General features: G+C 34.6%; 2 protein-coding genes across 4 annotated transcripts; one reads left to right on the top strand and one right to left on the bottom strand.

The window, feature by feature from the left end:
- Positions 1-340: 340 nt before the first annotated feature.
- GAUT7 (galacturonosyltransferase 7) lies at positions 341-13,871 on the top strand. Of its 3 annotated transcripts, none has more exons than XM_020383871.3 (10): positions 342-694; positions 1,619-1,647; positions 1,774-1,830; positions 2,258-2,323; positions 4,457-4,736; positions 4,837-4,886; positions 5,592-5,893; positions 8,255-8,609; positions 8,713-9,246; positions 13,046-13,871. In XM_020383871.3, exons 1-10 carry the CDS (start codon positions 538-540, stop codon positions 13,322-13,324), a joined length of 2,109 nt encoding a protein of 702 aa, XP_020239460.2. In that variant the 5' UTR covers positions 342-537; the 3' UTR covers positions 13,325-13,871. The 3 variants fall into 3 exon arrangements, with proteins under 3 accessions (XP_082929040.1, XP_020239460.2, XP_082929041.1); XM_083072915.1 differs by lacking the exon at positions 342-694 and adding an exon at positions 2,051-2,162; XM_083072914.1 differs by lacking the exon at positions 1,774-1,830 and having other exon boundaries at positions 341-694.
- A 1,274-nt stretch (positions 13,872-15,145) lies between these two features.
- SCR (GRAS family transcription factor) lies at positions 15,146-19,082 on the bottom strand. The gene is made up of 2 exons (XM_020383896.3): positions 16,616-19,082; positions 15,146-16,164 (listed from the first exon to the last, which is right to left on the bottom strand). Exons 1-2 carry the CDS (start codon positions 18,598-18,600, stop codon positions 15,705-15,707), a joined length of 2,445 nt encoding a protein of 814 aa, XP_020239485.2. The 5' UTR covers positions 18,601-19,082; the 3' UTR covers positions 15,146-15,704.
- Positions 19,083-27,139: the final 8,057 nt, after the last annotated feature.

The following is a 27,139-nucleotide window of genomic DNA, read 5'->3' as shown; positions in this document are numbered from 1 at the left end:
ATATTTAATATTTAATACTATATATAAAATATTAGGAGAATTAATAAAAAATAGTCGTAGGAAAATTTACATCTCAGCGCACCACTAGATCCATCTCTACCTACCATAGCCGTTGCTACAAAACGTAGCCGACCACTAGATCCAATTTCATAACTGGCAGATCAAAATCGTAGGGCTGGGATCGCGGCTACGTCAAGCGCACAAATGGAGGCGCGTAGAGGAGCGGCAAACGCTGCCGAATAAAACTTAACTCCCTGAGTCGGCACTCGGCGGTTGAGAAAATAATACAGACCAAAAATAAAAACCATTTTCGAAAAATTAAAAAGAATGCTGGAGTCCAATGTCCAATGCGATCACGAATATCTCAAAAAGAAAAAATTAATTATTAAAAACTAAAAAGCAAGAAGTGGAGTGAGAGGGAAAGAAAGAAAGAAAAAAAAGAAAGAGAGAGAGAGAGACACAGAGATATATCATCTCCATAGAGAGAGAGAGAGAGAGCGCGTGAGAGAGAGAGAGAAGAAAGAGTAACAAAAAAGGATGAAGAGCGGTGGCATGGGCGCGGTTCCGTCGTACGGCGTCCCGGCGAAACGACGGTGGAGAGGGCTCGTAATTGCGGTGCTCGGTCTCGTCATTCTCTCCATGCTCGTCCCTCTTGTCTTCTTACTAGGCCTCCACAACGGTTTCCACTCTCCCGGTATGATCTCGCCGAGATCTCTCTCCTCTCTATGATTTCCCTTCCCTTCTCCCACATTCTCCGTTCGCGGCAGATCCGCGTCGATTCGCACTCTTCCTCGCTCGCCACGCTGCACTATGCTCTAGATCTATTGTTTTCCCACGCTGCGTCGCCGAATCTTCGCATGTTTTTAATCAATCAATCGAGTTTCCTTTTCGCCTGTTGCAGCACTTCGAGCTCGAAACGCTTTTGCTGTCGATAAAGATCTGTGTTCGTTTTCTTTTCGATAGTGAAAAAGTAATAAACTATAATGATAACATGGACGAGACTTAGATACAGTTAGTTAGGTGATTTTGGTGCTGTTGTTTGATCTGAATTGGAGTTCCACTTCGTTAATTTGTGTAATAAAGGTTTGCATTAATGTCATCATTCATCTCTAATTCTGATTGTAACGCAGCACTAAAAGCACGTAAGGTACACTGCATCTAAATTTTGCTCTAATAATAATAGTAAGAACGTGTTTACGAGGGAAAGTTAAATGTGTGTATAATTGGAACACGAACGCCACACAAGACGTATATGTTACAATCAATGGTTTGATTTATTTTGTTTTTTTAGAGTTGTGAGCGAAATAATTGGATGGAGTAATTTCATTCAATTTTTAGTTACGTGGAGAATCTGCGTTCTACATATTTTTGCAAATAGCGATCTTGTGTTAATAAATACATATCTGTAGTGTAGTGGAATCTTAAAAATTATGTCTCGCTTTGGATATATTTATATGTATTTATCAGCAGATATTTATGTGTACTTATTAGCAGTGATCATAAATGCACCATTATTTGTTACTGAATTTGCTTTGCTAGTCAGAGATTTTGTGCACTGGCTTGATTTCTTTTGTTTTCTTCTGACTCATGGACTCCATTTTTCGTTGTGATTTTGCAGGATATATCGAACAGAGAAATTCTCCTTCGGTAAGATTTTAAGTTAAATGTATCTGTGAATTGCTACAGTTTTCCAGCTCAGTGTATTAACATTGTATTGATGTCACTGTGTTTATTGTTTTTTTCTCCCTTTGCTTATGTTCTTTTCCAATTCAGAATCAGAAAACTCTTGAAAGATATGATAAACATGATGTTGGCCATAATAAGTCTGAGGTATGGTGGTTTACACCCTCCCCTAGCTATTTTTAGCTGTCCGTTTGTTCTATAGCATTCTTAGGTGAAATATTGTTGGTTGTAGTAACGTCACTGATTTATTTGTGGTCGCTGGTCAAGTTACAGTTGTCACCAATTGCATAAAAAAATGAAAGTTCCAGCGAATTTTGTCGTTTTTCTAAGTAGTCAACTGAGTGAGTACTTTTCGATTCTTTTATAGGTGTGCACAATTATTGATGAGATATTCTCAAAACAATGAAGAAGCAGCAAGCAATTCATCCATTTAATAGTGTATTACTAATCATTAATCAGTAATGCAGTCCAAAAGAAACGTATAACCAGAGAACTAATTACACAAACATCCAAAAGCTCGATCTTTTCTCCCCAAATCCCAAATTCATGTTTCTTTCGAAAATTTCTTTTGCAGGGAGAACAATCATCGAGTCATCATGTGGAGGAACTGATCACAAAGTTTGAACCAACTCTTCCAAAGGTTCTCTGCATAATACTCTGGTGGTTAATTTTTTTTTATTTGTTTGATAAAATCTTGTACCTATGAATTGCTGATTCTCTCATTTTTTTTAATTGAGGAATGAAAATGTATATGTTTATTGTTGCCTACTGTAATTGAAAACAAAACTTAACAGTGTTTCGTTGAAGGGGAATGGAAGGGGGAAGGGGAAATAAGAGGGAGAAAATCCCTTCTCTAAAATATTGAGAGCTTAAAGTTTGTGAATTGTGCTGGCTAAATTATCCTTTTTAAGCTTAATAGTTTTATTTGTTTACTCTATGGGTATAATAGTAGGTTACTTTAGTTTTCATCTCTTTCTCTCATTAGAATCCCTTCTCTGCCCTCCTTTGAACCAAACATACTGAAGGGTTAATCACGTTTCTGTAATTGTCTTCTTCATAAGGTTTTTGGTTCCATGTCAATCTTAATATTTCATCTATTGAAGTTGTTGAGGACTTTGGTTTTTATTATAGTTATGGTGAAATAAATTCATTAGAACAAAAATGGGGGAAAAGTATAAGTAAAAAGGAGAGGACAAATTCACAAGAAAAGAAAAAGAAAAATACATAAGAGAACAATAGAATATAAAAGCAATGTATCAAATGCTGCCCGATCAATAAGCATCTTTGAAATGGCTGTTTAGAAGAATATCATTTATGCTATACTATCCCATAGTTGAGAGGTACAAGATAATCCTATCCTAACTAACTATATGCACCAAATGACTAAATAAACTGCATATTGCCACAAAATATATGGCTCTTCTATTTTGCTGAAGCCTTTGTAGTTTGTACCTAGCCATTCGAAATTGTTCCAAAGTAGGACAAAGCCAATGCCAGAACTGGTGCCCAAAAGTGAAGGTCTAATGTAGTTTTTAAGCATGCCATAAATAATTAAGTTGTGGTTATTTGCCACATTTATATTAAAAGTTTGCATATTGTTCAATTTGGTTATATATATAATAGTATAAACGATAATACTAGTATAAGTAGTATCTGTTGGAAAGTCATCTTAATTGCAGTCACTCCTAGCACACTTTAGTCGCAGCCTTTTTGGGGCTAGCCTCAAGGATGGTGATTTAGTCTCTCATCAACTAGAAATACAGTGTAAGTAAAGCTTATAGAAGCTTAGATGTCCTTACATTACAAATTAATTTTGTGAAGTTGAGTTAGGTCCTAAGTCCAAATTCTAAGATGGTTTGGACTTGAGGGTAAGTGTTGAAAAGCTGCTTTAATTGCAGTACCCCTAGTTCGCCTTAGTTACGACCTCTTTGGTTGCAGACTCCAAGGAGTAGTGGTTTAGTCCCATATCAACTAGAGCCTAGAGATACAACTTAAGTAGAGCTTATAAAAGCTGGGGCAGTTCTCAGTACATACCTTACAAGCCAGTTGGGCTTGAGTTAGGCCCCAATCTCAAATTCATAGTATGTTATTAACAGTACTTTTCTATTATGATTAAGATTTAGTCCAATAGGGATTTTTATATTTTATTTGGTGTCTTTATATTCTGGATAAGGGTTTAGTGTGTGATTTTTTGTTTTTAAGTCTACTCAACGTAAAAGAATTAAGGATTACCCGGATCGTGAAGTGTTGCAGTTTTGGATTTCCATAGAATTAGATGATTAATTATTGTATCTAGTTAGTGTTTTAATTCCTTCTGAGTATCCTTTAATCTTCTAAACTCCTTGCTCCATATTAACTTGACTCGTTTTCTATGGATTATGATTCTTTTGTATTATTGGGGGTATAAATGTACTGATTTGTTTAAAAACTAAAGCTATTAATTATAATAATAATAATTAAATAAAGGGGATACCTTCATTTGTCTCCACATTAGTTTTGTTCTTCAACTAAGTTTCCAAACTATGAGTTTCAACCTCTCATCAAGTACTTTTATTTAACCTTCACTCTCACTCTTCTTTTATTTTTATTTTAAACAAAAATGTAGAGAGGCACAAAGTTCCTCTCTTTCCTCTAGTTGTAAGATAAGAAAGAAAGATCAACGAGGCTAAGAATCCACCAAACACATGGAACTTAAGGGGGCGAGGGGACACTGCATCATATAGATCTAGAATTTTTTGGCAATATCATTAATTATCTGTACTAATTTTGTCAGGATGTTCTCCACAAATATACTCAAGAAGGTAAGAATGACACCATCAATAAGGCTGACAATGATGATAAACAAATAGGTGGCATCGCAGACACTATCAATAAGGCTGGCAATGATGATAAAAAAAGAGGTGGCACCACAGACACTATCAATAAGGCTGGTAATGAGGATAAACAAAGAGGTGGCACCACGGACACTATCAATAAGGCTGGCAATGAGGATAAACAAAGAGGTGGCACCACGGACACTATCAATAAGGCTGGCAATGATGATAAACAAAAAGGTGATCATACCGATTCAATATTATTTTTTCACATCCATGATACCTTCTGGTATCTCATTTCCTTTCCTTTTTCTACTTTTAATTTTTAATAATTTTTCAGGTTCAAAGGCGCTACCTAATGAAGTTGTGCAATCACCTCCAACTTCAAATGTACGCATATATTACTGTAATTGGTTGAAACTTCTGTTCAACACATTAATCAGTAACTGCTCTAAATAGTTTAATTCATAATATTGATTCAGGCCCCAATTTATACTAATAATCTGAACAAGCATAAATCTAGATCTAGACAAAGTCATACTCTCTAATGCTGCCCCTCAAGTAGTAAAACTGCAAGCATAGAAAACATCTAGATATAAAACAACCCAACCCATCTCTACCAAGGGACCTAAGCAGCTAACCCCCCCTCAAAAAAAAAATCAAAATCTTTTGCCAAGGTTTTAAGAAAAATCTGAGGAGATGATTATGACATAATAATGTACGAGAGTTCAGAGTTTGGGGGAACTCTATTCTGCACAATGGAAGGGAAAACACAGGGAAAACACAGGTCACAATGGAAACTGGAATCTACTACTCATGCACCATGTTCAAACTGTCTTCTGGTGATTATTGATTGCTCAGAATAGTTCAATTCGTAACAGACTTAGACTCCCTGTTTATACTAATAATAAAATAGGTCAACTACTAATGTAGTTCAACTAATACAAGCTCAGCCCAATAACACTCACAGGCTCATAGTTATAAGATAAAGTTATATAACTTCTACGCAGCATTAATCTCCAGCAAAGTTCTTTACAAGCTATTTTATATATTGACATTCTTGTGAGGACTTGAACTGATTAAATTCTTAAACAGAATCATAGAAGTGGTCACATTGAACAAGTCGCCCGCCCTAAAACAAGCTCTAATGACGATGGTGGAAAGTCATGTGAGCTCACATTTGGTAGTTATTGCCTATGGCAACAAGAACATAGACAAGAAATGAAAGATGGTTTGGTTAAGAAATTGAAAGACCAACTATTTGTGGCTAGAGCTTATTACCCTAGCATTGCAAAACTCCCAGCACAAGATAAAATGTCTCGCCAACTGAAGCAGAATATACAAGAGATGGAGCATATGCTTAGTGAATCTACTACAGATGCTGATCTTCCACCAGTGTAAGCTGATATTTTCATATTATTTTTCCTTTTCCCTCAAGTTTTACTTGTCTGAGTTGCATTCTGTTTAAGCTGTTATTGGAATCTCATGCAATTGGGCAAAATCTCACCTTCAGTCAAGCAGTGTTATATATATATAACTATTGCATTTCAGTTTTTATAAATAAAAGAAAATAAAAATAGAACTATTGAATTTCAGTTTTTATATCTGCTTGCATTGCTTGTTTTCTTGAATCCAGCTGATTTTAACATTTTCTTAACGTAATTCAATTGTATATGACTTTATTTCTACTTGAATACTCATTTCAGCAGAATCAGCACCATAACCCCATTTATAGTTCCCTGGACAATTATTAACTTGATACATTATTCTCCAAAGTATAGCCTTATCTTTCTTTCTTGTCTCAACTTTGTGCTATCTTTGGGTTTAATATGCCCTTTATTTTGTTTTACCCCACACCGAAAGCTAGTAATCATCCTTGCCTTTCATGGTAGTTATGAATCAACTCTCTTAAAAGCTTAGGGACTGTTTGGTGGATAAGATATAATAGTATAATCATCTTATTATGTTGTAATCAGTTGATGTTGCACAATAGGATATGATAGTCTTATTATACCCCTTTTCCTATCTTATTAATCTAGTATATTTCTTATCTTGAAGGAGGAGTTAGGTTAAGAAACAACATGATAAGATAAGGTTTCTCTCTGCATATAGAGAGATGAAAAAAATAGGCTATGCATCGATAGTTTAAAATAGTTTTATAGTACCATTCAATCACAAAGCATCATGTATGGTAAGTTTGTAGTTTTATAGTACCATTCAATCACAAAGCATCATGTATGGTAAGTTTGTTGACTTTTATAATAAATACCTAAAAAGTCATACCATCATTAAATTGTAATTGGTTGGCAATTTATATTCGGTGCATAGCCATTATAATGTGTGCGCACATTTGTATATATAATAATTTTGACATGTAAATTTAAAATATATTGTTAATTGAAATATTAAAAACTAAATAATTATTATACATTATTTTGAAGAAAATATTTAAATAATAGTTATAATTTAAAAAATATTATATACATATTTTTATAATTTCAAGAAATTAATTTTGTGCAATGTAATCAAAATTATAATTTTTATAATATGTAAATTTTAAAAAATCAAATTAAAAATTACTTTTTAGAAAAATATGTAATTTTAATGAAGCATATCATATTCTATTGATCTATGTCAAATACAGGATAGATGGTATAATATGGGTATCTACTATCTAGTTTGTTATCCTTGTCTATATCAAATATTGAATAAGACTAAAACTCATTTGGCTTTTATCCTATCTTAACTATGATATGCTAACTTACCATATTCTAATCACCAAACGAATTTTTAAGGTTTTAGGTGTAAGCATTTCATCGGTTTTATTACCTCTCTTAATACACTTGTGCAAAAGCCTTTGTGATACGATTTTTATAAGATTGGACTGTCTTGAAAGTAGGTAAAGGAATTTGAAAGAGCTTGACCCCAGTTGTGGCCCACCGGTAAAACCTAAGTTATCAAAGTGAAGCGTGACCCTAACAATCACCTGGCGGTAGAACCAACACTATCAAGTTCTTATCCAAGAACAAAGGAAAAAACTCTCACAATGAGAAACTCACTTGATTAATATTCAAGTCTGCCTTGAATGCTTATAAGAGGCTCCTATTTATAGACTAAGATAAACAACCTCTCACATGTAGTAACTTTCCACTAAGCTTCACTAGGAAATAAATTCCCACTAGCATTTATTTTCCACTAAGTCTAAAATCTCTCAAAACTGGCCTAGGAAATATGAAAATCCATCTGAATTTATTTAATTAAAATAAAATACGAAAATTACATTAAAATTAAGAAAATTGAATTAAGTAACTTTTAAGCCCAAAAGTTAAGTATACCATATTACCATCTAAATCCAGCTCACTGTATCATCTTTAGTAATTGGTGTTGGGCTCATTCTTCAAATTATTATTTTGAACTCTTTTAGATCTTCTTCTAGTCATTGGGTCTTTCATTGGTTGAAAAGGATATTTGAAAATATTGGACCTTGGCAGATTCTTATCACTTTGGCCACTAGCTCATTTAGAAGAATTGGGGGACAGGAAGGATCAAACTTGTGATCACTTGGTGAAGGAGGTTCTAATATCATTTTATGAACCAACTCTCCAAGAGCGAAGCTCTTAGATTTTAAGCACGTGAATGGTTTTGTTACATCTCTTAAGAAGGACTGACTACACCTGTGTTTCCTCTCTTCTTTTTTTCTCCTTTAAAATGGTATGAATTTACAGAAAGTTTACATGGTAGTCAATATTATTTTTCAGGGCTGAGAGCTATTCGAAGAAGATGGAACATGCAATTACCAGAGCAAAATCAGTACCTGTGGATTGCAACAATGTTGACAAGAAATTGAGACAAATATTTGATTTGGCCGAGGATGAAGCCATCTTCCACATGAAACAAAGTGCATTCTTGTATAAACTTAATGTTCAGACAATGCCAAAGAGTCTTCACTGCCTGTCACTGAAACTAACTGTAGAATATTTCAAATCCCCAAATTATGAAGAGAAGACTGATGAGGAAAAGTTTATTGATTCTTCATTACACCATTATGTTATTTTCTCTAATAATGTGCTTGCAACTTCAGTGGTTATCAACTCCACTGTATTTCATGCAAAGGTATGCTATGCATCTAGTCATGCACTACTGATTTGATACAGGTTTAATTTTAGCTGATCGCTGATGTAATAATAATTTTACTTGTTGCTGTGAAATGTTTCAGGAAAGTTCAAATCAGGTTTTTCATGTGTTGACTGATGGAGAAAATTATTATGCAATGAAGCTCTGGTTCTTGAGGAACCATTATAAGGAAGCTTCTGTTCAAGTGCTGAATGTTGAGCTGGACAGTGAAAAGGAAAATCCATTGCTTCTATCCTTGTCCGAGGAGTTCCGTGTATCATTTCGTGGTTATGATAATCCATCCATGAACCAGATTAGAACAGAATACCTTTCAATTTTTTCTGATTCACACTATTTACTTCCTGATTTATTCAGCAATTTGAAGAAAGTTGTGGTTTTGGATGATGATGTTGTTATTCAACAAGACTTGTCTGCGTTATGGAACATGGACTTGGGGGATAAAGTTAATGGTGCAGTGCAGTTCTGCTCGGTAAAGCTGGGTCAACTGAGAAGTTATCTTGGTGAGAGAGGTTTTGATCACAATTCTTGTGCTTGGATGTCAGGGTTGAACATAATTGACCTGGTGAGGTGGAGAGAGCTTGGTCTTACTCAAACTTACAAAAAGTTGATAAAAGAGGTATGTGACTAAGTTTATTGCAATCGCATTACATTCTTTTCGGAAAACACTGTTGTTTGAAATAACAATATTGAAATAGTCTTGTTGATTATAGTAGTATCAATAAGAGTGTCAAATTTGAACCAATCTTCAATTGATTGGCCCAAAAAGACAATGAAATGAGCTTGTTTTGGGCCTAACAAAATTGACACAAAAACTTATTTTGGCCTGACCTAGTACAGCTGGCCTGATTTTGCCTAGCCCAACAAACTAAAAAAATGCCAAAATCAACTATTAATCACTAGGGCTAAAGTTTAGGTTCGTGTCTAACTTGGGAGAGCTTTTTAATGGTTCATGATTTTAAGTCAAGTTAGACGAAGGAACTTTTAAAAAAATTTACGTGTATAGGTTGATTTTAACTTCTGCAAGAAGTTTGATGAATTTTGACTCCTTAGTTTACTTTATTTTCTTTTTCTATAATTGCCTACCGTGGTGTTTATCCAAACTGGCCTTAGAATTAATAAGTTTCTCTTTTTGAAGTTTAATTAAATGTCATTTTAAAACAAATACTTATCTATTTTGAGTATCAATTAATATGAAATCTTTTAATACAAGTTAGGAGGCAGCCTGCATAGGGCTGAACTTGGCTAACAATTTGTTAATCTGAATTAAATATTGTCCCACATGGGTTGGGTTAGCCCAAATTGATCTAGATGCAAATCATAGTATTGGAAATAGTTCAATTGTGGATAAAAATTGTTAGTCACATTATTCTTGTAATTAATACATTTAAACGTGATGTTTATGAATACTCTCCTCTGTTGAGTGTAATCTGTGACACCCTTCTACAGTTCTACCCCATTTATTTAAATAAAGAATTTAATTTGTAATAAATTTTAAAATCACAAACATTTATTATATAAGTTTCATCACTTGTCAGTAAAAGAGTTCACAAAATCTTTTCAACAACTGTATTGAATAAAAAGAAACATAACTAAATAATGTGTAAAATTAAAACAAGGCACAAACCGCCCATTTGGACAAAACTCCAACATGAAACATGATTGAATTAAACTTCACTAATTCCAATTAAAATACTAAAATAATAAATCTCTGTCTTGATGACACACTAATTAGAGCAAAAATCCCCAAATAAGTGAAGCTGTAAGTCTCTCTTCCATCAAATATCTCTTCTTGTACCTGATTTATTCCTATAAGTGGCGACCAACCCAAATACAAACGATACACAAACATAGGGAGTGAGAATACATCTCATATATGAAACATAAGAATAGACACACATCTACAATAAGTACATCTCAAATACATATAAATCTTTATCCACACATCCACAATAATCATTGTCATACATTCATCATCTATAATTAAACAAGTCATAAAATTTATCTCAATTATAAAGTAAGACTCGTGTTGTGCATGCTCCTAACTCTACATGCATGTGGTATCAATCTTCTCTTCATCATCATTAGTACAGAATAGCCTAAGAGTCATAGAACAAGACCACCTATGAATAGTGATCCATCTCGAACCACTCTCGACCAAGGGATGTTTATCAGGGTCTTGTTGATTGTTACAGCATCCCATTCCTATTAGATGAGCTATGATATCCCACCTGTATAGACTCATATTATCTCACAAACAAAGTATATGTGCATGAATGATGAATCACATCACAAACATGCAACAATTCTATTCCTCATTTTTCAGTCCGTAGTACCAGACTTAACTATCACTTCTCATCACATTACTCATAGTAACTCAACACTTCATGCATCAATATAATTCTCATACATCAATTCTATCTCATGCACATCATTACTATACACTCTCATCAGTCATTCATCACATATTATAACATTCATCATTATAACATCACACACCATAACATTATTCATTGTCATTACTCATATCAAATATAGTTACTTAAAGAATAATTCACCATTACAACTCTTAAATTATCACTTTTTGTCTTGAGTATTTATGACATCATGTGGTTTAAATGTTAGAATTATACCTAGGCTATCAAGTTGATCTTAATTTTATTAGAAAACTAAGATAAATTATCTACAACTTCTATGTTGATCTCAAAAGATGATTTTACCATCTATTGTTTTTAAAAATTACAAAATTGCAATATTTTAGCTTAATTATGACAATTTAACATTTACTCACTAATTTGATCATAACTTGAGTTCTAGACCTTCTTTTTAGGTGATTTAAGCACCATTGGAAAGCTAATATTCAAGCCTACAACATACCACGCAACCTAATTCGATCATATAAGGGTCCTCGTAATACTTACGTTTCGCGCGCAAAATGTGAGACTCGTCTTATGACTCACATAACTCGATCATCTCCTAACATTTTTATATGATTCTTGAGTCTAAACTATAGCCTCAAATGTCTAGTTTATAACCTAATAAACGGAACTCTAGTTGGTTAATCATACAAAGAGAAATCACCTAAATACTGAGATATGTTCATACCAAAATTTTTAGAATTAAACAAACTACACCAAAGTCTCAAATCATACATACAACCCTAATCTCCAATATATCCATACACATCCTTTTACTTTAATTCTCACTTCAATCAGTCAAATACTTGTTTGTCACTCATCCATTCATAATCATCAAATCATGCAAAATATTCCACCAAATCAAAAGTGCCAATTTATACACACATTACTCTAACCCATCACCACTTCAATTCAACACCAATATGTCAATACAACATGAATCAACACACGAATTCATAGAGTAAAATAGGAATCAATCATCAATTCATTCATATACCTTTACACAGATTAAATTCATCAACCTAAGAGGCTTAGGGATCACCTCTCTACCCTTATTTCTCATATGTCCATAGATTTGACAATCTCACTCCCCCTTACCTTGAGTGACGATCTTGTGGATTAACACACTTCCTGTAGCTCCGACTGCTAATCTACACCTCCTTTAGTGGTCTCTCTTTCTCCCGTGAGTGCTTTAGATTTTTCAGAAGGCACATAGTAATTTAATCCCCATCTTTTTACTTATTTTAATTAACATCCAGGTTGTGGGGAATATGCCTAAATATCTTTAAAAAAATAAATTAATTTTGATAAGAATCTTTTATTTATGTTTCAAATATTTAATCTATTTTGATTATTTTAGGATGTTTCCTTGTTTTTAGAATAAGATGATATCAATATTTGATTTTGTATCACAACTTTTTTCTATAAATAGAGACTTCATAAATAAAATTAGATTATGCTCCTTTGATAAAAAAAATATATCTTTACAAAATACAAATATAAAATAACCCATCACAAGTTGAACCCAGCGTCTAGTCCAAAATCTTCTAATTAACTTCTCTCCTTTTATTTTATTAATAAAATATTTTCTTTATATTATATTCTAATTACTCTAACTTATTTATTTATTTATTTTAATAAAAAAAAATGCGTTGTTACAAAATCCAACTTGAGCAATTCGTTAATCACTTTCTAAAGCCTTAATTTATTCTTTAATACTTTCATTGAACTTGCCAACTTGGATTTTATTATTTGGCTCACTCTTACTGCTGGTTTCTTTCTTTGTCTTTTTTTAACTATTGAGAAAATTTTGGGGGAAAGAAGCTGAACAAGTCTTTTACATTTTGATGGTCATGTTTACATAGCAAATATGAAGTTTCCTATAAAATTCTGTTTTATGTGCTGTATTGTCTTTAATGTCTAATGATTGGATCAATCGATATAGGCTGTTGTATATTTTGGGCTATTTAGACTTTCTGATCTTTTTATTTCCTTATGTAGTTGACCATGCAAGGAGGCTCTGTTAAAGCTGATGCATGGCAGGCAAGCTTGCTCACCTTTGAGAATAAAATATATCCACTCAATGAGTCGTGGGTTGTGTCTGGACTGGGTCATGATTATAGAATTGATACTCAGCCCATTAAGACAGCTGCAGTGCTACACTATAATGGGAAAATGAAACCTTGGCTTGATCTGGGAATTCCACAGTATAAAAGCTACTGGAAGAAGTTTCTGAACAAAGAAGATCAACTCTTAAGTGAATGCAATGTAAATTCATAATAAGTTATGGTCCTTGTGTAAGCTTGCATGTTTTGGAAATTGTAGGGTTGAGCTCTTAAGAAACAAGAGGATGCCTGTGCTTTGGGTGCGCTCAATTTTCTGATCTAGTTTTCGAAGGGGTTTTGTGGAAGAAGCGATGGTGGTGATGAGTTTAACACACCAGTTATAAAATTAATCAGTCAATAAGGAACCTGGAAACTTCCCTGCATTTCTGGCAAAAGGATCAAGAAGTCTGAGTAGCCTCACAGTTTTCAAGATAGCTAATTGGTGTTGAGGTTTTTCCCTACTGTGCCGGTGGGCACTACGAAGATTTATACATGAGCAAGGCAGTGGTCCATGAAAAATAACTCAAATATAAAGACAGTACAATTGTTTGTTTCAAGATTTTATTATTCTACATGATGTAAATTATTCGTAGCTGAGAAACAGGTAGAGCTATTCGTTCTAGTCTTTTGCATTCATAATTTGCTCAAAGTTTGTTCTTATTTGATGACAAGAATGTTGTCCAACAGCTCTATAAAAGAAAAAGTAACAATTTTGTCCCCTAGCAATAGTTTAACAGTAACTACTCTTTGCAATACATTATTGTGTACTGTATCAATGAAACATGCTTTTCATGGGGAGTAGGATCCAAGGTCGTAGTGTGGAACTTTGCTCTCTAGATGCACGCGGAGGCAATGGGATTTGGGAAAACTATGGACAACCTCCGTTAAAAACGCTCAGTTATTTAGCCAAAAAAAAAAAAATGTATAATTTAATATAAACATTGGAAGGTGTGATTGAGAAGTACTCCTGCTGCTGTTCGTCTTGAACTGTAGAAGATCAGGATCCTATGGCATCTTAACAGAGTAGGGTCGCTGGTAACTGCTGATGTTGAATCTTAGGTTAGGAGGAACGCAAGGCACATTTGGCGAACCAAACTACCTACTATTTGAAGGTTATCGTGGATGAAATTTTGGATGGCACCGAAGGAATAAGGTTTGGCGTGGATTCGAGATAAGTGCGTGCATTAGTTAGAGTCATTTTAGAATTACTAATATCCTTTTTTTTTACCAGTGTCATGAAAATAACGTGATTACTAGAAAACAAAAGTAGATATCGAAAACAATTTTGTTTAAAAGCTTAATTCAGGAAGCACCAATATCTATTAAATCAATTGTTATCGGGCTCAAACTTCAAATGTAATCGAGACCGTTGTCTTTTACTTTGCTTTACCCTCTTCCTGATTAAAAAAAATGATTTTAGCTGTATTATGATCGTATTGTATGGAACTAAATTCACACCACACTAGAAAAAATAACTCGATGTACATGGCAGGCACAATTTCTTCTATTTTACTGAACCTGTTCCTTAATTATTCATTTTCAATTGGAAGAAAAATATTACTTCAGGGACACAAATGGATTATTTACGCATCAAACTGTTGATAAAATTAACACGAATGCAATGGATTTCAATGTACACGTTTTATTTAATTTTAAAAATATCACGATGTTTTCCAAAGCAATTAAAGTTCATAGCTTGTTAATTTCAAAATATTGTTTAGTAAACTTTGGTGTATAAACTAATATTATTTGGAACACTGCCATGTTTTCCAGAGAAATAAGTATCATTTTACTTTAGAATATGCGGCTTTTGATTTTCCTCTTGCTCACAAACAAAAGATTATATGCTATAAATAAGAAAGAAAAGCACAATGTGCTTACAAAAAAGATCGTTGAATGTTCGTAGCAGAAGTAATGAATGTGGTTTCATCTACAGTGACTTTGTCTTTTATAAGATATATATCTCTTTCAACATGACTTATTGGGAAAAGAAAAATGAAGGTATCCAAATTCCAAATTTAGAATATGCTTTTCCTTTGTGCTAATATCACGCGGTTGAGAAGCCATTCAAGCCACTGTTCCAAACCAAACTGAACAACCAACAATGGTCATATTAATTTGAGGTAACAAAAAATTCCACTAGACAGTAGTAATAAACTGCAGGTAATACTTGTAACCGATCTAAACATTTAGCGAGAATGAGAAATCCAGCAACTATTATCCAACTCTCTGAATATAAAAGTAACATCCTTATAAGTTCTCTGAATAAAATACTATTAGAAAAACTCTCAAGTGCTCCCCGAGCAAGAGAACTTTCTTGCGTTATATCTTAAGTGGGCACCCCTTCAACCATTTGGTCATCATCACTGTTTCCTATTTTAACTATTTTTCTTTTTCTTTTTATGTTACTGTTGAAGTGGTACACATTAGGCAAGAAAAATCACATGCTTTGGAATCACCGAACAATCTCTCTCTAAACAAAGAGGGACGATGGATGCTACATAGGATCAGAATGTGATGATGATGATGATGACAAGGCCAACGCAAAAGCCTAGCTAGTTGTGATGTGTAATGGCAGTGCCACTATGGAAGGGAGGTCTCCAAGCTGAAGCAGTGAGCAAGCAAAGGTCCTTCCAACCAAGTTTAAGGATGCCATTGTCCTCCACCAAGGTGTATCCCTCAGAGGGAAACATACCAAGGAGTAGACTAGCTTGTGTGGCAGCATTACCAGCTAGAGATATACCTCTAAAGCCACACTGCTGAAGCTTTTCCCTCCAGTTGTGAAACTTTGGCTCTCCAGTCCTTGATGGCCCCCCAACAGCTAGCACATTCCGAATCTCCCTAGACAATAGTTGTTGTTCCACCACATGTCTCTCCTCACTCTCCTCACCATAGCTTGAACCAAGAGAGTCAAATAATGCTGAGTAGTAGTGTATGGCTTCCACAAACCTCCTCAAGAATGAACCAGTGTTGCTAAGGTCTTGTTCCACCACTGTCACCACTTTAGGTGCCAGCCTGCATAACACAATAAGTCCATGCAAGAAATGCAATGTTAGTAATAATAAAACGACCAGACCCATCACCATGTCATTCAAGACATATTATATGCACTCTACAGTTCTTTATTTGTTTCTCCCCCATTAATATGTGTGCAGGGAGTGATTCAAAACAAGACATAATCATTGTTCCCAATCTTCCTATGAAAAAGAAAAAGGCAGAGACATAAAGTGAGTACTAGAACCTATAAAGGTGAAAAAAGGTTTTTGGGGAATTCTTTCATGAAAAAGTACCAAAACTATTTCCACATGTACTAACCCGGTAACCCCCACTCAGCTCATTTCAGCTCCCTCAATAGATCATGCAAATTATAACTAGGCATAATATAAGCAAAACCCATGCAGTGCGTAAATAGAATGAATGGACCTAACCCTTTATATCAATGCATGTAAAACCCTTCTTCACCTACCTCTGCAATAGCCATAAAGTGTTGGTGTCTGAGCCAGTGACATCATAGAGGGAATGTTGCAACCAGTGAACAGCGACGGCTTCGGTTTTGCTAACATTGAGCCTCTCAGGGTCAAGGTTCCCAACTTTCTCAGCCACGGGGAAGAACTCAAAGGGAAGGCCAAGTTTATTTGCAAAATCAGACAAACGCTTACCCGTGGCTTCAAGTGCTTCCATGGAGGTACCAAGCCCCGTGAGCCTCACATAAGGGGCTCCACCAGGTCTTGAAGCTAGAATGTGAAACAAACCTGGCCACTGCAACCCTTGCATTATATCCAGATCTATGATGTGCACCCTCTCTTCCCTTTCAAAAGCTTCTTGGATGGCTTGGTTTGCGGTGAAGTGTGAGAATTTGACAAAAGGACTAATACCATTGAAAACTTGGAAAGCTGATGCCACCTTGTGGCTTTGATGGGTGTGAGGCAAAGTGGCGTATATCCCCAAACATGAACTCACCAACCTTGCTGATATGGCTTCTGAGAAATAAGCCGCCACGCGCTGTGCTGAAGTGCCAAAAGGTGTTGACAATTGAGAAATCTCCAGCAACATCTTGTTGGCATCTTCTAGATTCTCAGCTGAAACCGCTTCGGCACACTGAAGCAGCAAAGTGAGGAGATGCAAACCCTCTTCATCTTTCTTCTTCTGTTCCCGCAACTCCTCTTTCTTTTTTCTTGTCAGTGCCACCTCAGCAGTGCTGGTTGCTCCTAGATCTTCCTCTTGAGGCTGCTTCTCTTGTGGTGGTGAATAATGGGGTGGTGGTGAAGGCAAAGTAACCAAAGAAACTGAAGCGTTGTTGTTGGTGGTGTTGGTGGTGTTATTGTTGTTGTTATCATGGTGAGTGATTGGAGGCACACCCCAATTGGACAACATGTGCTGATTCACAACCACAGCACCACCTGAAGCATCTGTGAAGTGTAAATTAGGAACAATGCCATCAACACGGTTCATGAGCTTGGCTGAGGACACAGGAGGAGGAAGAGAAACCCCTTCTGCGCCACCTCTTTTGTTTTGCGGGGTGGAATCAGTGAGAAGAAGACGCAACCTGTATTCAAGAACCATAGCGAGGTTGGGATTGCAAGGGTATATAATCTCCCTCACGTTGCTGATAAGTTGAGGGATTGAAACACTGTTGGAACTGTGAATGAGATCCTTCAATATACCATCGATCCAACCACTTGTCGCTGCTGAAGTGTCATCCATGGAAGGAGAAGAAGAAGAAGAAGCCACCACGTCAACAATATTACCACCACTGTTTCTTATGTTGCTGTTGTCACGGTTTCTTTGGCTTTGAGAAGGAAAGAGTGGTAACCCTGAGAATCCACACACTGCAGGGAGAGGGTTTTGCTGGTCGTGGCTTTGGCTTTCAACGAGTCCTTGGAAATGGTGGTGTTGGTGGCTGTAGTTTGGAGGCACACCAGAGGAATTGATGGTGGTGGAAGAAGGTAGCAACATAGTGGAGTAGTTGGTAGTGACGGTCACAGTGGGGTAATTTGGAATAGCAACGTTATCTCTTGACGAAATGTTACTATTATTATTACTATTGTTATTATTATTATAATAGTTATTATTATTATTATTATTATTACTACTACTAGAAGTACCTGCGGCTATCGTTGTTGTTGCTGCTGAGGTGGTGGCCCCTTTTTCTAACATGTTCATGTTGGAGCTGCTTCTACGAGGAAACCTAGGATAATCACTCGTGGAAGAAGAGTTGTTGTTGTGTGGAGGAGTGGCGTGAACATGAACGTTAACATCCATCTCAGAAGCCATTCTTTTTCTGACCATTTTTCTCTCACAATGAGTGGTAGTAGGGTGTGGCATGGCATGTAGGTTGTGTTGTTGTTCATCGTTGCTCATGTTGCTCGAGTTAGAAGCACTGGTCAAAGGAGTAGTACTAGTGGAACTTGCAGCGTTGTTGTTGGTGGTGAACAAAGCACAAGCAGCCATTTGGGGAGATATAGCTAGAAAAGTGAAAAAGGGTTGATGAAAAAATAGAGGCTTAAGCAAGGGGGCATGGCTTAGAACAAGTTCATGTGGTGTGTGTGATGAATTTGAAGAAGGGGGGGCATGGCATGGCCAAAGTTACAAGCAGATAACGTTGTGAGGATTGGGACAGTGGGAATAGGATTCCCATTTAACACGATTCTCTATGCCTTTTGGCTTTTGGATGGGAGGGGTGACACTTAGTGCCTCGTCTTTGTGCGGTTTGATTTTATTTATATGTTGCTAAGTATGTTAGTGTTATTTGATGAGATGAATGAATGTGGCATGTGATATGATATATGCATATGGTGCAGTTAATTTAAAAGAATAGGTGTAAGGTGGCTAGAGAAAGAAAGAAAGAAGAAGGACGAACGGTGGTAGGTAGTGTTGCAGTTGTGAATTGTGATCGGAAATTAAAGCAAGATGAGGGCACCCCCAGATATTTTTTTCCACCATTTCGTCGTCTTCCCAACACAACTCATTATAACATAGAAATATAATAAATACCCCTTTCTCTTTCTACCCAATATTTCCAAAATTATTTGCTAAATTCTAATTAACACACTTTATATAATAATTAATGCATACTCAACTTTTAGTAAACCAATGTTTTATTAAATTCTATATTTACATTAAACACATTTCTCATGGGCATATTTTTATTTAACATATAATGTAAATATATAGTAATTGTTAATAAAGTAGTAGTAGGAACTAGGAATGATTATATGTTGTATGAAAAGTAGAAAATGAAAATGGAAAAACAATGACAGATGAGATAATTGTAATTATAAAAATGGAAAAGGGGGGGGAGAGGATAGGGAGGAAGTCTAGTGTCGCTAGAAACGAGGAGAGGAGAAGAGCTGTCAAACCTCAGTTCCCAAAAATCTGAATCGTAGTGTTTGACATTTTGCTTTCAACTGCGGCATCACCCACTAGCTTTTTCCTCTTGACTTCATCCCATTTTCCATTTTATTATTCCTTTTTTTCCTTCCCATTTACATATTTTGTCAAACCAACCACTGCAACGGACACATTACCCAAAAGCTGGCACCAAAATCAATGACTTAAAAGGAAGCTCAGAACAGCGCCACTTCCTTTGCTGCTCTAACTTTTTTCATTTTTCTTTTCTCACATTTTCAAATTTAATTTTACTCTTCTTTTTTTTACCTTTTTACATCCCTGGTTTCTACAAAACTGGTATACAATTTTATGTCCAGACTATCAATTATCAATTTTAAAACATTACTTATAAAAAAAAATAAAAAGGTACACATGCATAACTTTTTGCAGGACATGGGAAAATAAATGAGATAAAAAAAAACTGTTTGGGTTTTCTCATTTCTGGCCACAAATTTAATTTTCTTGTTTTGAAACAAATTTTAAACTGTTATCAAGTGTTTACATAAATAAATTAACTGTTTTGTTAGGTATTTATCATGATAAAATTGTTCATCTTAGAAAATTCAAAAACTTCACTTACATTAAAAATGTCATGGAAGGCAGATAGAACGCAAGTTACAAGAGTATGAATCCTAACTTCCTTTTCTTTTTAGTACGTAAGCATCACTTCTATTAACAGATGTTAATTATCTGATAATGGTAAATTTTAAAAAGGTAATTTACGTGACATATATATACAGTTAAACTCTTCTATGTTTTAAAAGAGTAATACTAAAACAATTGATTTCAAACAATTGCCTCTTATAAAAATTATATTTAGAAATAAATATAAAAAATATATATATATAGATGTAAATCTATTTTAAATATTAAAAGTTCACTTTATCAAGTTTAGTTGGCATTAAATTAATCTTGAAAGCTTTGAAAAATAAGAACGTGTTTGAGTTGGAATCTGGACGTGAAAAATCACGTTTCATCAGAAGTAAAAAATATCAACTTCTCCGTAAATGAATATATAAACGTGAAGAGAGGATAAAATTACGTTTGAAAATGAAAATCAAACACGCACTAAACAAGGCATTGGCATTTCTGTCAAAATAGTGATTTTTAGATGGCGTGATTCCTATCCTAACGGAAAAGAACAAGAATTAAGTTGTTCTGAGACGAGTTCTTAAACATAAAGAATTCAGTTTTGCACATGACTTGTAGTTGTAGGAGTACTATGTATTGATCAAAACATTCTGCACTATCATATCAAAGATTTCCCTGCCATATCAAATATTAAAACTCTCGACCTTTCCCTTTCTTTCATTTTCATCTTAAACTCCATCCAAACTAACACATTAAACAATTATAAACAGCTTTGTTTCACAATATGCACTCAATGTTCCCTTTGGAAAACCTACATTATAAACATTTTATATTACAACCCTTTGGTTTATCTGTCTTAAAATCATAGAACTGTTATAATTTTCATTTTAATCTTTGGAATAATTTTGACTGGTCTCTATCCAACCATCAGACCAAGGTTCAAAAATGATTTTTATTCAAACAACAATTATTTATTCAACTATGTTGTTTCGAACATGTTTCCTTGAAAGAACGAAGAAATTACACATGTGTTGTCGACGAGATGGGAAATTGGGAATAGGACGGTTACATCTTCAATTGGGGTCCATAATCTTTACCCATTTAAAATTTAGTTTGCTTTGTCTATTTAATTAAAATTTATACTTCTAAAAAATATTTATTTATTTTGAAAAAGATAGATTTAGATTTATAAAAAAAATGGTTAGACTTAATAAATTAATCTATTTATCTATAAGATATAAGAATATTACATTATGAACAATATAATTAATTAATTAATTAAATTTATAATACAAAAATCAAATTATTAATATTTTTAACATTTTCATTACACTTTAACATTTTATGTTTATTGTCCATACAAAATCAAGAAATATAAAATAGAAAATATAGCAGTCTCATCTTTGCATGTTGTTTTCTATATTTTCTTGATTGATTATTTAGAAGCATATTTTATATGATATAAGTATATTACATTATTAACTATATAATTAATTAAATAAATAAATTTATAATAATAAAAAATAAATTATCAATATTTTTAACATTTTTACTACACTTAAATGTTTTACATTCTTTATTCATATAAAATTAAGGAATAGAAAATAGAAAATTTGACAACCGCATCTTTGTATGTTCTTTTCTTTCATCTACATGCTTGATTATTTAGAATAATTTAAATGAGATAAAGGAAATATTTATAATTTTCAATGAGATTATCTCTTTCATCACATTTGTACGTGAATGTACATGAATGGGTATAAGTAGTCTATCTTACATCAATTTTTTATTTTAAATTCTAAAAAATAATAATCATAATAATAATAATAGAGTAAGCTATTTTTTTTATAATGCAAATTATAAAAAGACTCGCACATATATAAAAATAGATTTGTTGACTTATTTAAAATTAAGTTCATTGACATATTTAATATTGTTAATATAAAATAAACTTTTAAATGAGTTAATAGATTTGACCAACCTTTTAAAAATATCATACCAAACCTAAAAAAAAAACTTATAATATATAATAAGTCAAACTTAAAATTTTTATTTTATAGTATACATTATTTATATATTTAATTTTGAGTAGACAAGCTCTTACGTCTAAAAATTTTTTACATGTGATTTTCGAGCAAATGAGTTATTGATCTTACACATTTCTTGTACGTGATTTATGAACGAATGAGCTCTCGTGTCTTCAAAATTTTACACACAATTTCTGAGTGAAGGAGCTATCGCGTCTTCAAATTTTTTAAACACGATGTCTAAACGAACAAGCTCTCGCATCTTACACATTTCTCATATGCAATTTCTAAGCAAATGATCTCCTATGTCTTCAAATTTTTTACATGCAATATTTGAGTGAATTAGCTCTCACATCTTACACATTTCTCATACGTGATTTCTAAATGAATGAGCTCTCGTGTCTTCAAATTGTTTACATTTGATACTTGAGCAAACGAGCTCTCACGTGTTATACATTTCTCATTCGTAATTTATGAATAGACGAGCTCTTGCACCTTTAGATGTTTTACACGTTATATTCGAGCAAACGAGCTCTCATATCTTACACATTCTCTCACATGATGACTGAATGAACTCTCATGTCTGAAAGATCTCTAACACAATGTTCGCACAACAAACTTCCATGCCTCACAACCTCTCATTAGTAAATGATCCCTCACACAACTACTCATGATAAAATAACCCACGTATATCAAAATAAATCTAGACATCAAAGAGTTTATTAGTAACAAAAAAAAAAACAAGACTCCACCACCACCCTAAACTATCAAGAGCCTTACCATCACTGCCCACACCAGAAGGCGAGGCCTCATCACCAAATTTTTCGTCACAACCCACCAGCATGTCCTCATCCGACAAATCCTTTGTGTTGTCCTCGTTGAAAAAAACATCCTTCAACAGCTCTCCATCAACCACATTGAATTCAAAATTTGATTTATCACATGGAAAATTGGGCTTATAATGGGCAATTTGTCACACAACTCTTTAAAAACCACGCACATGTTCTTTACTAGCATTGACCTCTAGCACAAACATGCAAGCCATAAACTTCCTAACATGGGACATCATCATCGCTCACTTAAATGATAAGTTCTTGACTTCTAAGGCGTACTTATCAAAATCGTGCAAAGCCTCCTTCTTCTTAAAAAAATGAAGGAGAACGAGTCGTTCTGGGTGAGAGAACGGGCCGTTCCGGAGGGAGAACGGGCCGTTCCGGATGAATCTCGGAACGGGCCGTTCTGATATCAAAACGGGTCGTTCTGGGCGTGGATTTTGTGCGTGAATTGGGAGTTCGGAACGGGCCGTTCCGAACTCGGTACGAGCCGTTCTGGGGCAGTCCGAAAATCTATAAATAGGGGTTAGGGGCCTTCAGGAAAATGTGAGTTTTTAGAGAGAAGTTTTAGAGAGAAGGTCTCTGGGTCAGTGAGCTCCTTTCTCTCCCAAATTTCTCTGTTTGACTCCTTTTCTCCTCTAGACCACTAATGCCTTCTAGCTTTTCTTGAAATTCAGATTAGAAAGCTTGCTTTGGGAGGATTGAAGTTCCAGGTTGAGCTTTGGAAGAGAATTCTATTTCTTCACAGTTGTTGGCTATTCTGAGCCAATCTTCAGGTGAGGGAAGCTAGAGTGTAGATTGACTAAGTTGTTTTTATGTTGTTTATATAAGTTGACCTTATAAATGAATTTTAAATATGTTGTATATTGTTGAAGTTGTTTATAAGTTGTTAACTTAAGTTGTTCATATGTTGTGTGTTGATAATATGTGATATGTTGTTAAAGTTGCTATACGTGGTAAAATTAAGTTATTTTTATGTTGTTTATTATTGAATTATTAATAAGTTGAGATGTATAAGTTGAAGTAGTTATTTATGTAAAAGTTGTTTAAAGTTGTATAGGTTGCCTATTGTTGAAAGATGCTTATTGTTGTAAGTTGCCTCTTGTTGTAACATGTTTATAGTTATATTGTTGAGAGTTGTTATAAAGTTGTAAGTCGTCTATTACTGTAAAGTTGATGTGATGTCTATTGCTGAAAAGTTGATTATGTTGTTCAAGTTGAAAAGTTGGGGACATATGGTGAAGATATATGTCCTATGTTGAGATACATAGTACTAAGGTGATAAATTGAAAGTTGTTTTAAAGTTGAAAGCTATTTTAAAGTTGAAAGCTGTTTTAAAGTTGAATCCCTTAGTACTGTGTGGGCGACATGGAAATAGTCGATCCATGTCATGGTTGAATGACCAATTTGAGTAAGGTATCTAGTTAGAGATGCAGTCTTTGACTAGATACTGGAGGGTGCGTGGTACTTGGAGGACAGTGGGTGGGCTAACTCCACATGTGGATTGGTGAAGCTAGCCAAGGCCGTGGTAGGCTCATACCCAAACCCTTCTGTCCTGACAGTAGTACTGGACCTCCGAGTCTAAGTGGCACACCTGAGAAATCAACTATTGTTCTCTATACCTGGTTCTCTTTGGAGTTCCTAAAGCTGTTCTATACCTGACCTGGTTGAGATAGGTCAAACGCTGGATTCGGTAGGGTTTATGCCACCTAGACTGCTCAACCTCAGTTGTTGGAGATCTCCCAGTTGTATATGCGTGACGACGCATTAAATATTAAGTTGTATATTGTTGTTGTTGTTGTTGTATTAAAGTTGCTTCTAAGTTGTATGAATGAGTTGTGTTTTTATGTTGAATTGTATGGTCGTTTGTGATGATGATTGTTATGTATTTATTGCATGATTGTTAATATGTTGAAGTTTGTGATGTCTTGCTCCATGTTTGATTTTGAACTCTAGCTTACCCTTCTGTTTCCATGTGGTGGAACTGCGATGATCATACTTGGTATGGGAGCAGGTCAGGGCTAGCTTGGAATTGAGGTGACCACTGCGAGACGGGGAGTTTTGATCCTCGTGTTAGAGTTGTCACCTTGGGTAGCAGTTTTGTGCTTGACCGGCACTAGGAGATAGTAGTTTTGGATAACTGTATAAATACCTAATACTTAAAAAAAAAACTTAATGATATATATATCTTTGTTTATGTTTTGTATTTATAAGTTATCCAATTTTATTATTTATCTTAGTTCACTATTTTTAGTGCAATTCCACTAAGTGTAGGGACCATGGCGGGTCGTTACACCCCTCCTCCACAAAATGTCTTTCATATGACTTAACCATCCCATCTCAACCTCCAAACACGTGCGCAAGATCGCCAGTGCCTCCTTTTTCAAATGCATGCTATCCAATTTTGCCCAAAAACAGCCAACCTTGACTTTCAAGGCATCAAACCCTTCACCAATTTGCGTTCCATTGTCATCAATACCAAAACCAACCGTTATACACCAATACCTACAATAAATAACAACTTAAGAAGTCATCCAAGGTAGTAGCCACCAACGGGATCCTCACCACACAAAAACATAACTTGTAGAGTGCAAGAAGCAAACCACCAAGCTAAGAATGCCAACGAACTACAAAAGAAAATGAAAGCTCCCACCCTATTTACAGTCAACAAGTACAAAATTTGACATAATGCATTTATTACCCATTGATGCACAAAAAAAACTATCAATAACCATGCATTAATTGCAACACAAACAACCAAAACTATACAAAGTTCCCTCGCCTAATGCAAGCTTGGAGCTCATAGGGTCATTGTGCCTCCTATACCAATCAGCTTCAACAAAACATGACGACTTCCACCAATTGCTCCTTTCATATCAGTAAATGAAGAACTAAGGGCAACCTTCCTTCTACCTCCTTCGTCCCAATAGGCTCAGAGCTCGAGGGGCTTATGTGCTACCCACCTCGGCCAAGTTATCCACCTCCATCTTGCCCACGTCACCTCGGCCAAGCAAAGCTAACATCCTCCAATTCGTCCACATCAAGCCCTTCGTCCATGATCATGCATTAAAACCCTAAGTGACAAATCCCTAACGACTAGCAAGAATCTCAGTATGAATATCCTCTTTAATATCGTATTTTGGCACATTATGATCACCTAACATGATATATTTATTTATCTGGAGCAATATCTCCACTAATCAACAACAATATCTTTATGTAATCTCAAGGACGTATCTTAAAGATATCATGCAACATTATAAACCTAAATAGCACAATAATCACATATATATATGGGGCACCAAGTATCATTCTACCTAACCTAACTCTTAACCCTAAACTTCCTCCTTATTGGAAAAAATCCAAGTCCCACATCGACTAAAGATTAGGCAATTGAATAGTATATAAGTGGAAAGCAACCCTCACCTTACAAGCCGGTTTTGTAGGGTTGAGTTAGGCTTAATCCACTATTCTAAGATGGTATCAGAGCTATCCTAAATTCTTAAAAATGGGTCAGCTACCCACCATTTATCCACGTACTAAGCCCAATAGCACTGGACGTGAGGGGGTGTATTGGTAAAAATCCAAGTCCCACATCGACTAGAGATTAGACAATGGAATAGTATTTTTTAGGCTTAATCCACTATTCTAAGACTCTTAACTTGAGCGTTTGAGTGTCTTTAAAGGTATCCTCATGTCGCAAATATTTGAGCAACGAGGATGTTATCCAACTATCGGAGCACTTACCAAAATTATGGTAAGAATAATAATTATATTTTAACTCAAGTAAGATTATATCTTAAAAAAAATACTCATGATTTCACCCCTAAAAAATTGTATACTAAAATTGTTCAAGTATAATATTAAGTTTAATACCAAGGCTTAAAAATGTAGATTATCGATTTTTTTTGTTGGCATTATGTTTGGGTTAAATTATAAGAAAAAAGACTAATCAAATAAAATTTAATGGTAGATTATATTTATATTAATGACAAAATATAGTTAACAAAAGAAAAACTCGACTCAAATAATTTTGACATCATGTGAAATTTAATATATATAATTTTGAGTATAATATTACATAATCCTATGATTGGATATGTTAAATTTGCATTATACAAAAAGTTACTAAAAATATAAATTTGGTAT

Source organism: Cajanus cajan, chromosome 4, assembly GCF_000230855.2.
Source record: "Cajanus cajan strain Asha chromosome 4, NIPB_CcT2T_4, whole genome shotgun sequence".
NCBI classification, from domain to species: domain Eukaryota; kingdom Viridiplantae; phylum Streptophyta; class Magnoliopsida; order Fabales; family Fabaceae; genus Cajanus; species Cajanus cajan.
This window is presented reverse-complemented; position numbering and strand designations above follow the sequence as displayed.

What these genes read in the sequence shown, in the direction of transcription:
- GAUT7 (XM_020383871.3), top strand. Translation starts at nt 538, where the DNA reads ATGAAGAGCGGTGGCATGGGCGCGGTTCCGTCGTACGGCGTCCCGGCG. An exon ending in AACAGAGAAATTCTCCTTCG is followed by an intron (nt 1,648 to 1,773) that starts GTAAGATTTTAA and finishes TTTCCAATTCAG; the next exon opens with AATCAGAAAACTCTTGAAAG. An exon ending in TTGAACCAACTCTTCCAAAG is followed by an intron (nt 2,324 to 4,456) that starts GTTCTCTGCATA and finishes TAATTTTGTCAG; the next exon opens with GATGTTCTCCACAAATATAC.
- SCR (XM_020383896.3), bottom strand. Translation starts at nt 18,600, where the DNA reads ATGGCTGCTTGTGCTTTGTTCACCACCAACAACAACGCTGCAAGTTCC. An exon ending in ACTTTATGGCTATTGCAGAG is followed by an intron (nt 16,165 to 16,615) that starts GTAGGTGAAGAA and finishes TGTGTTATGCAG; the next exon opens with GCTGGCACCTAAAGTGGTGA.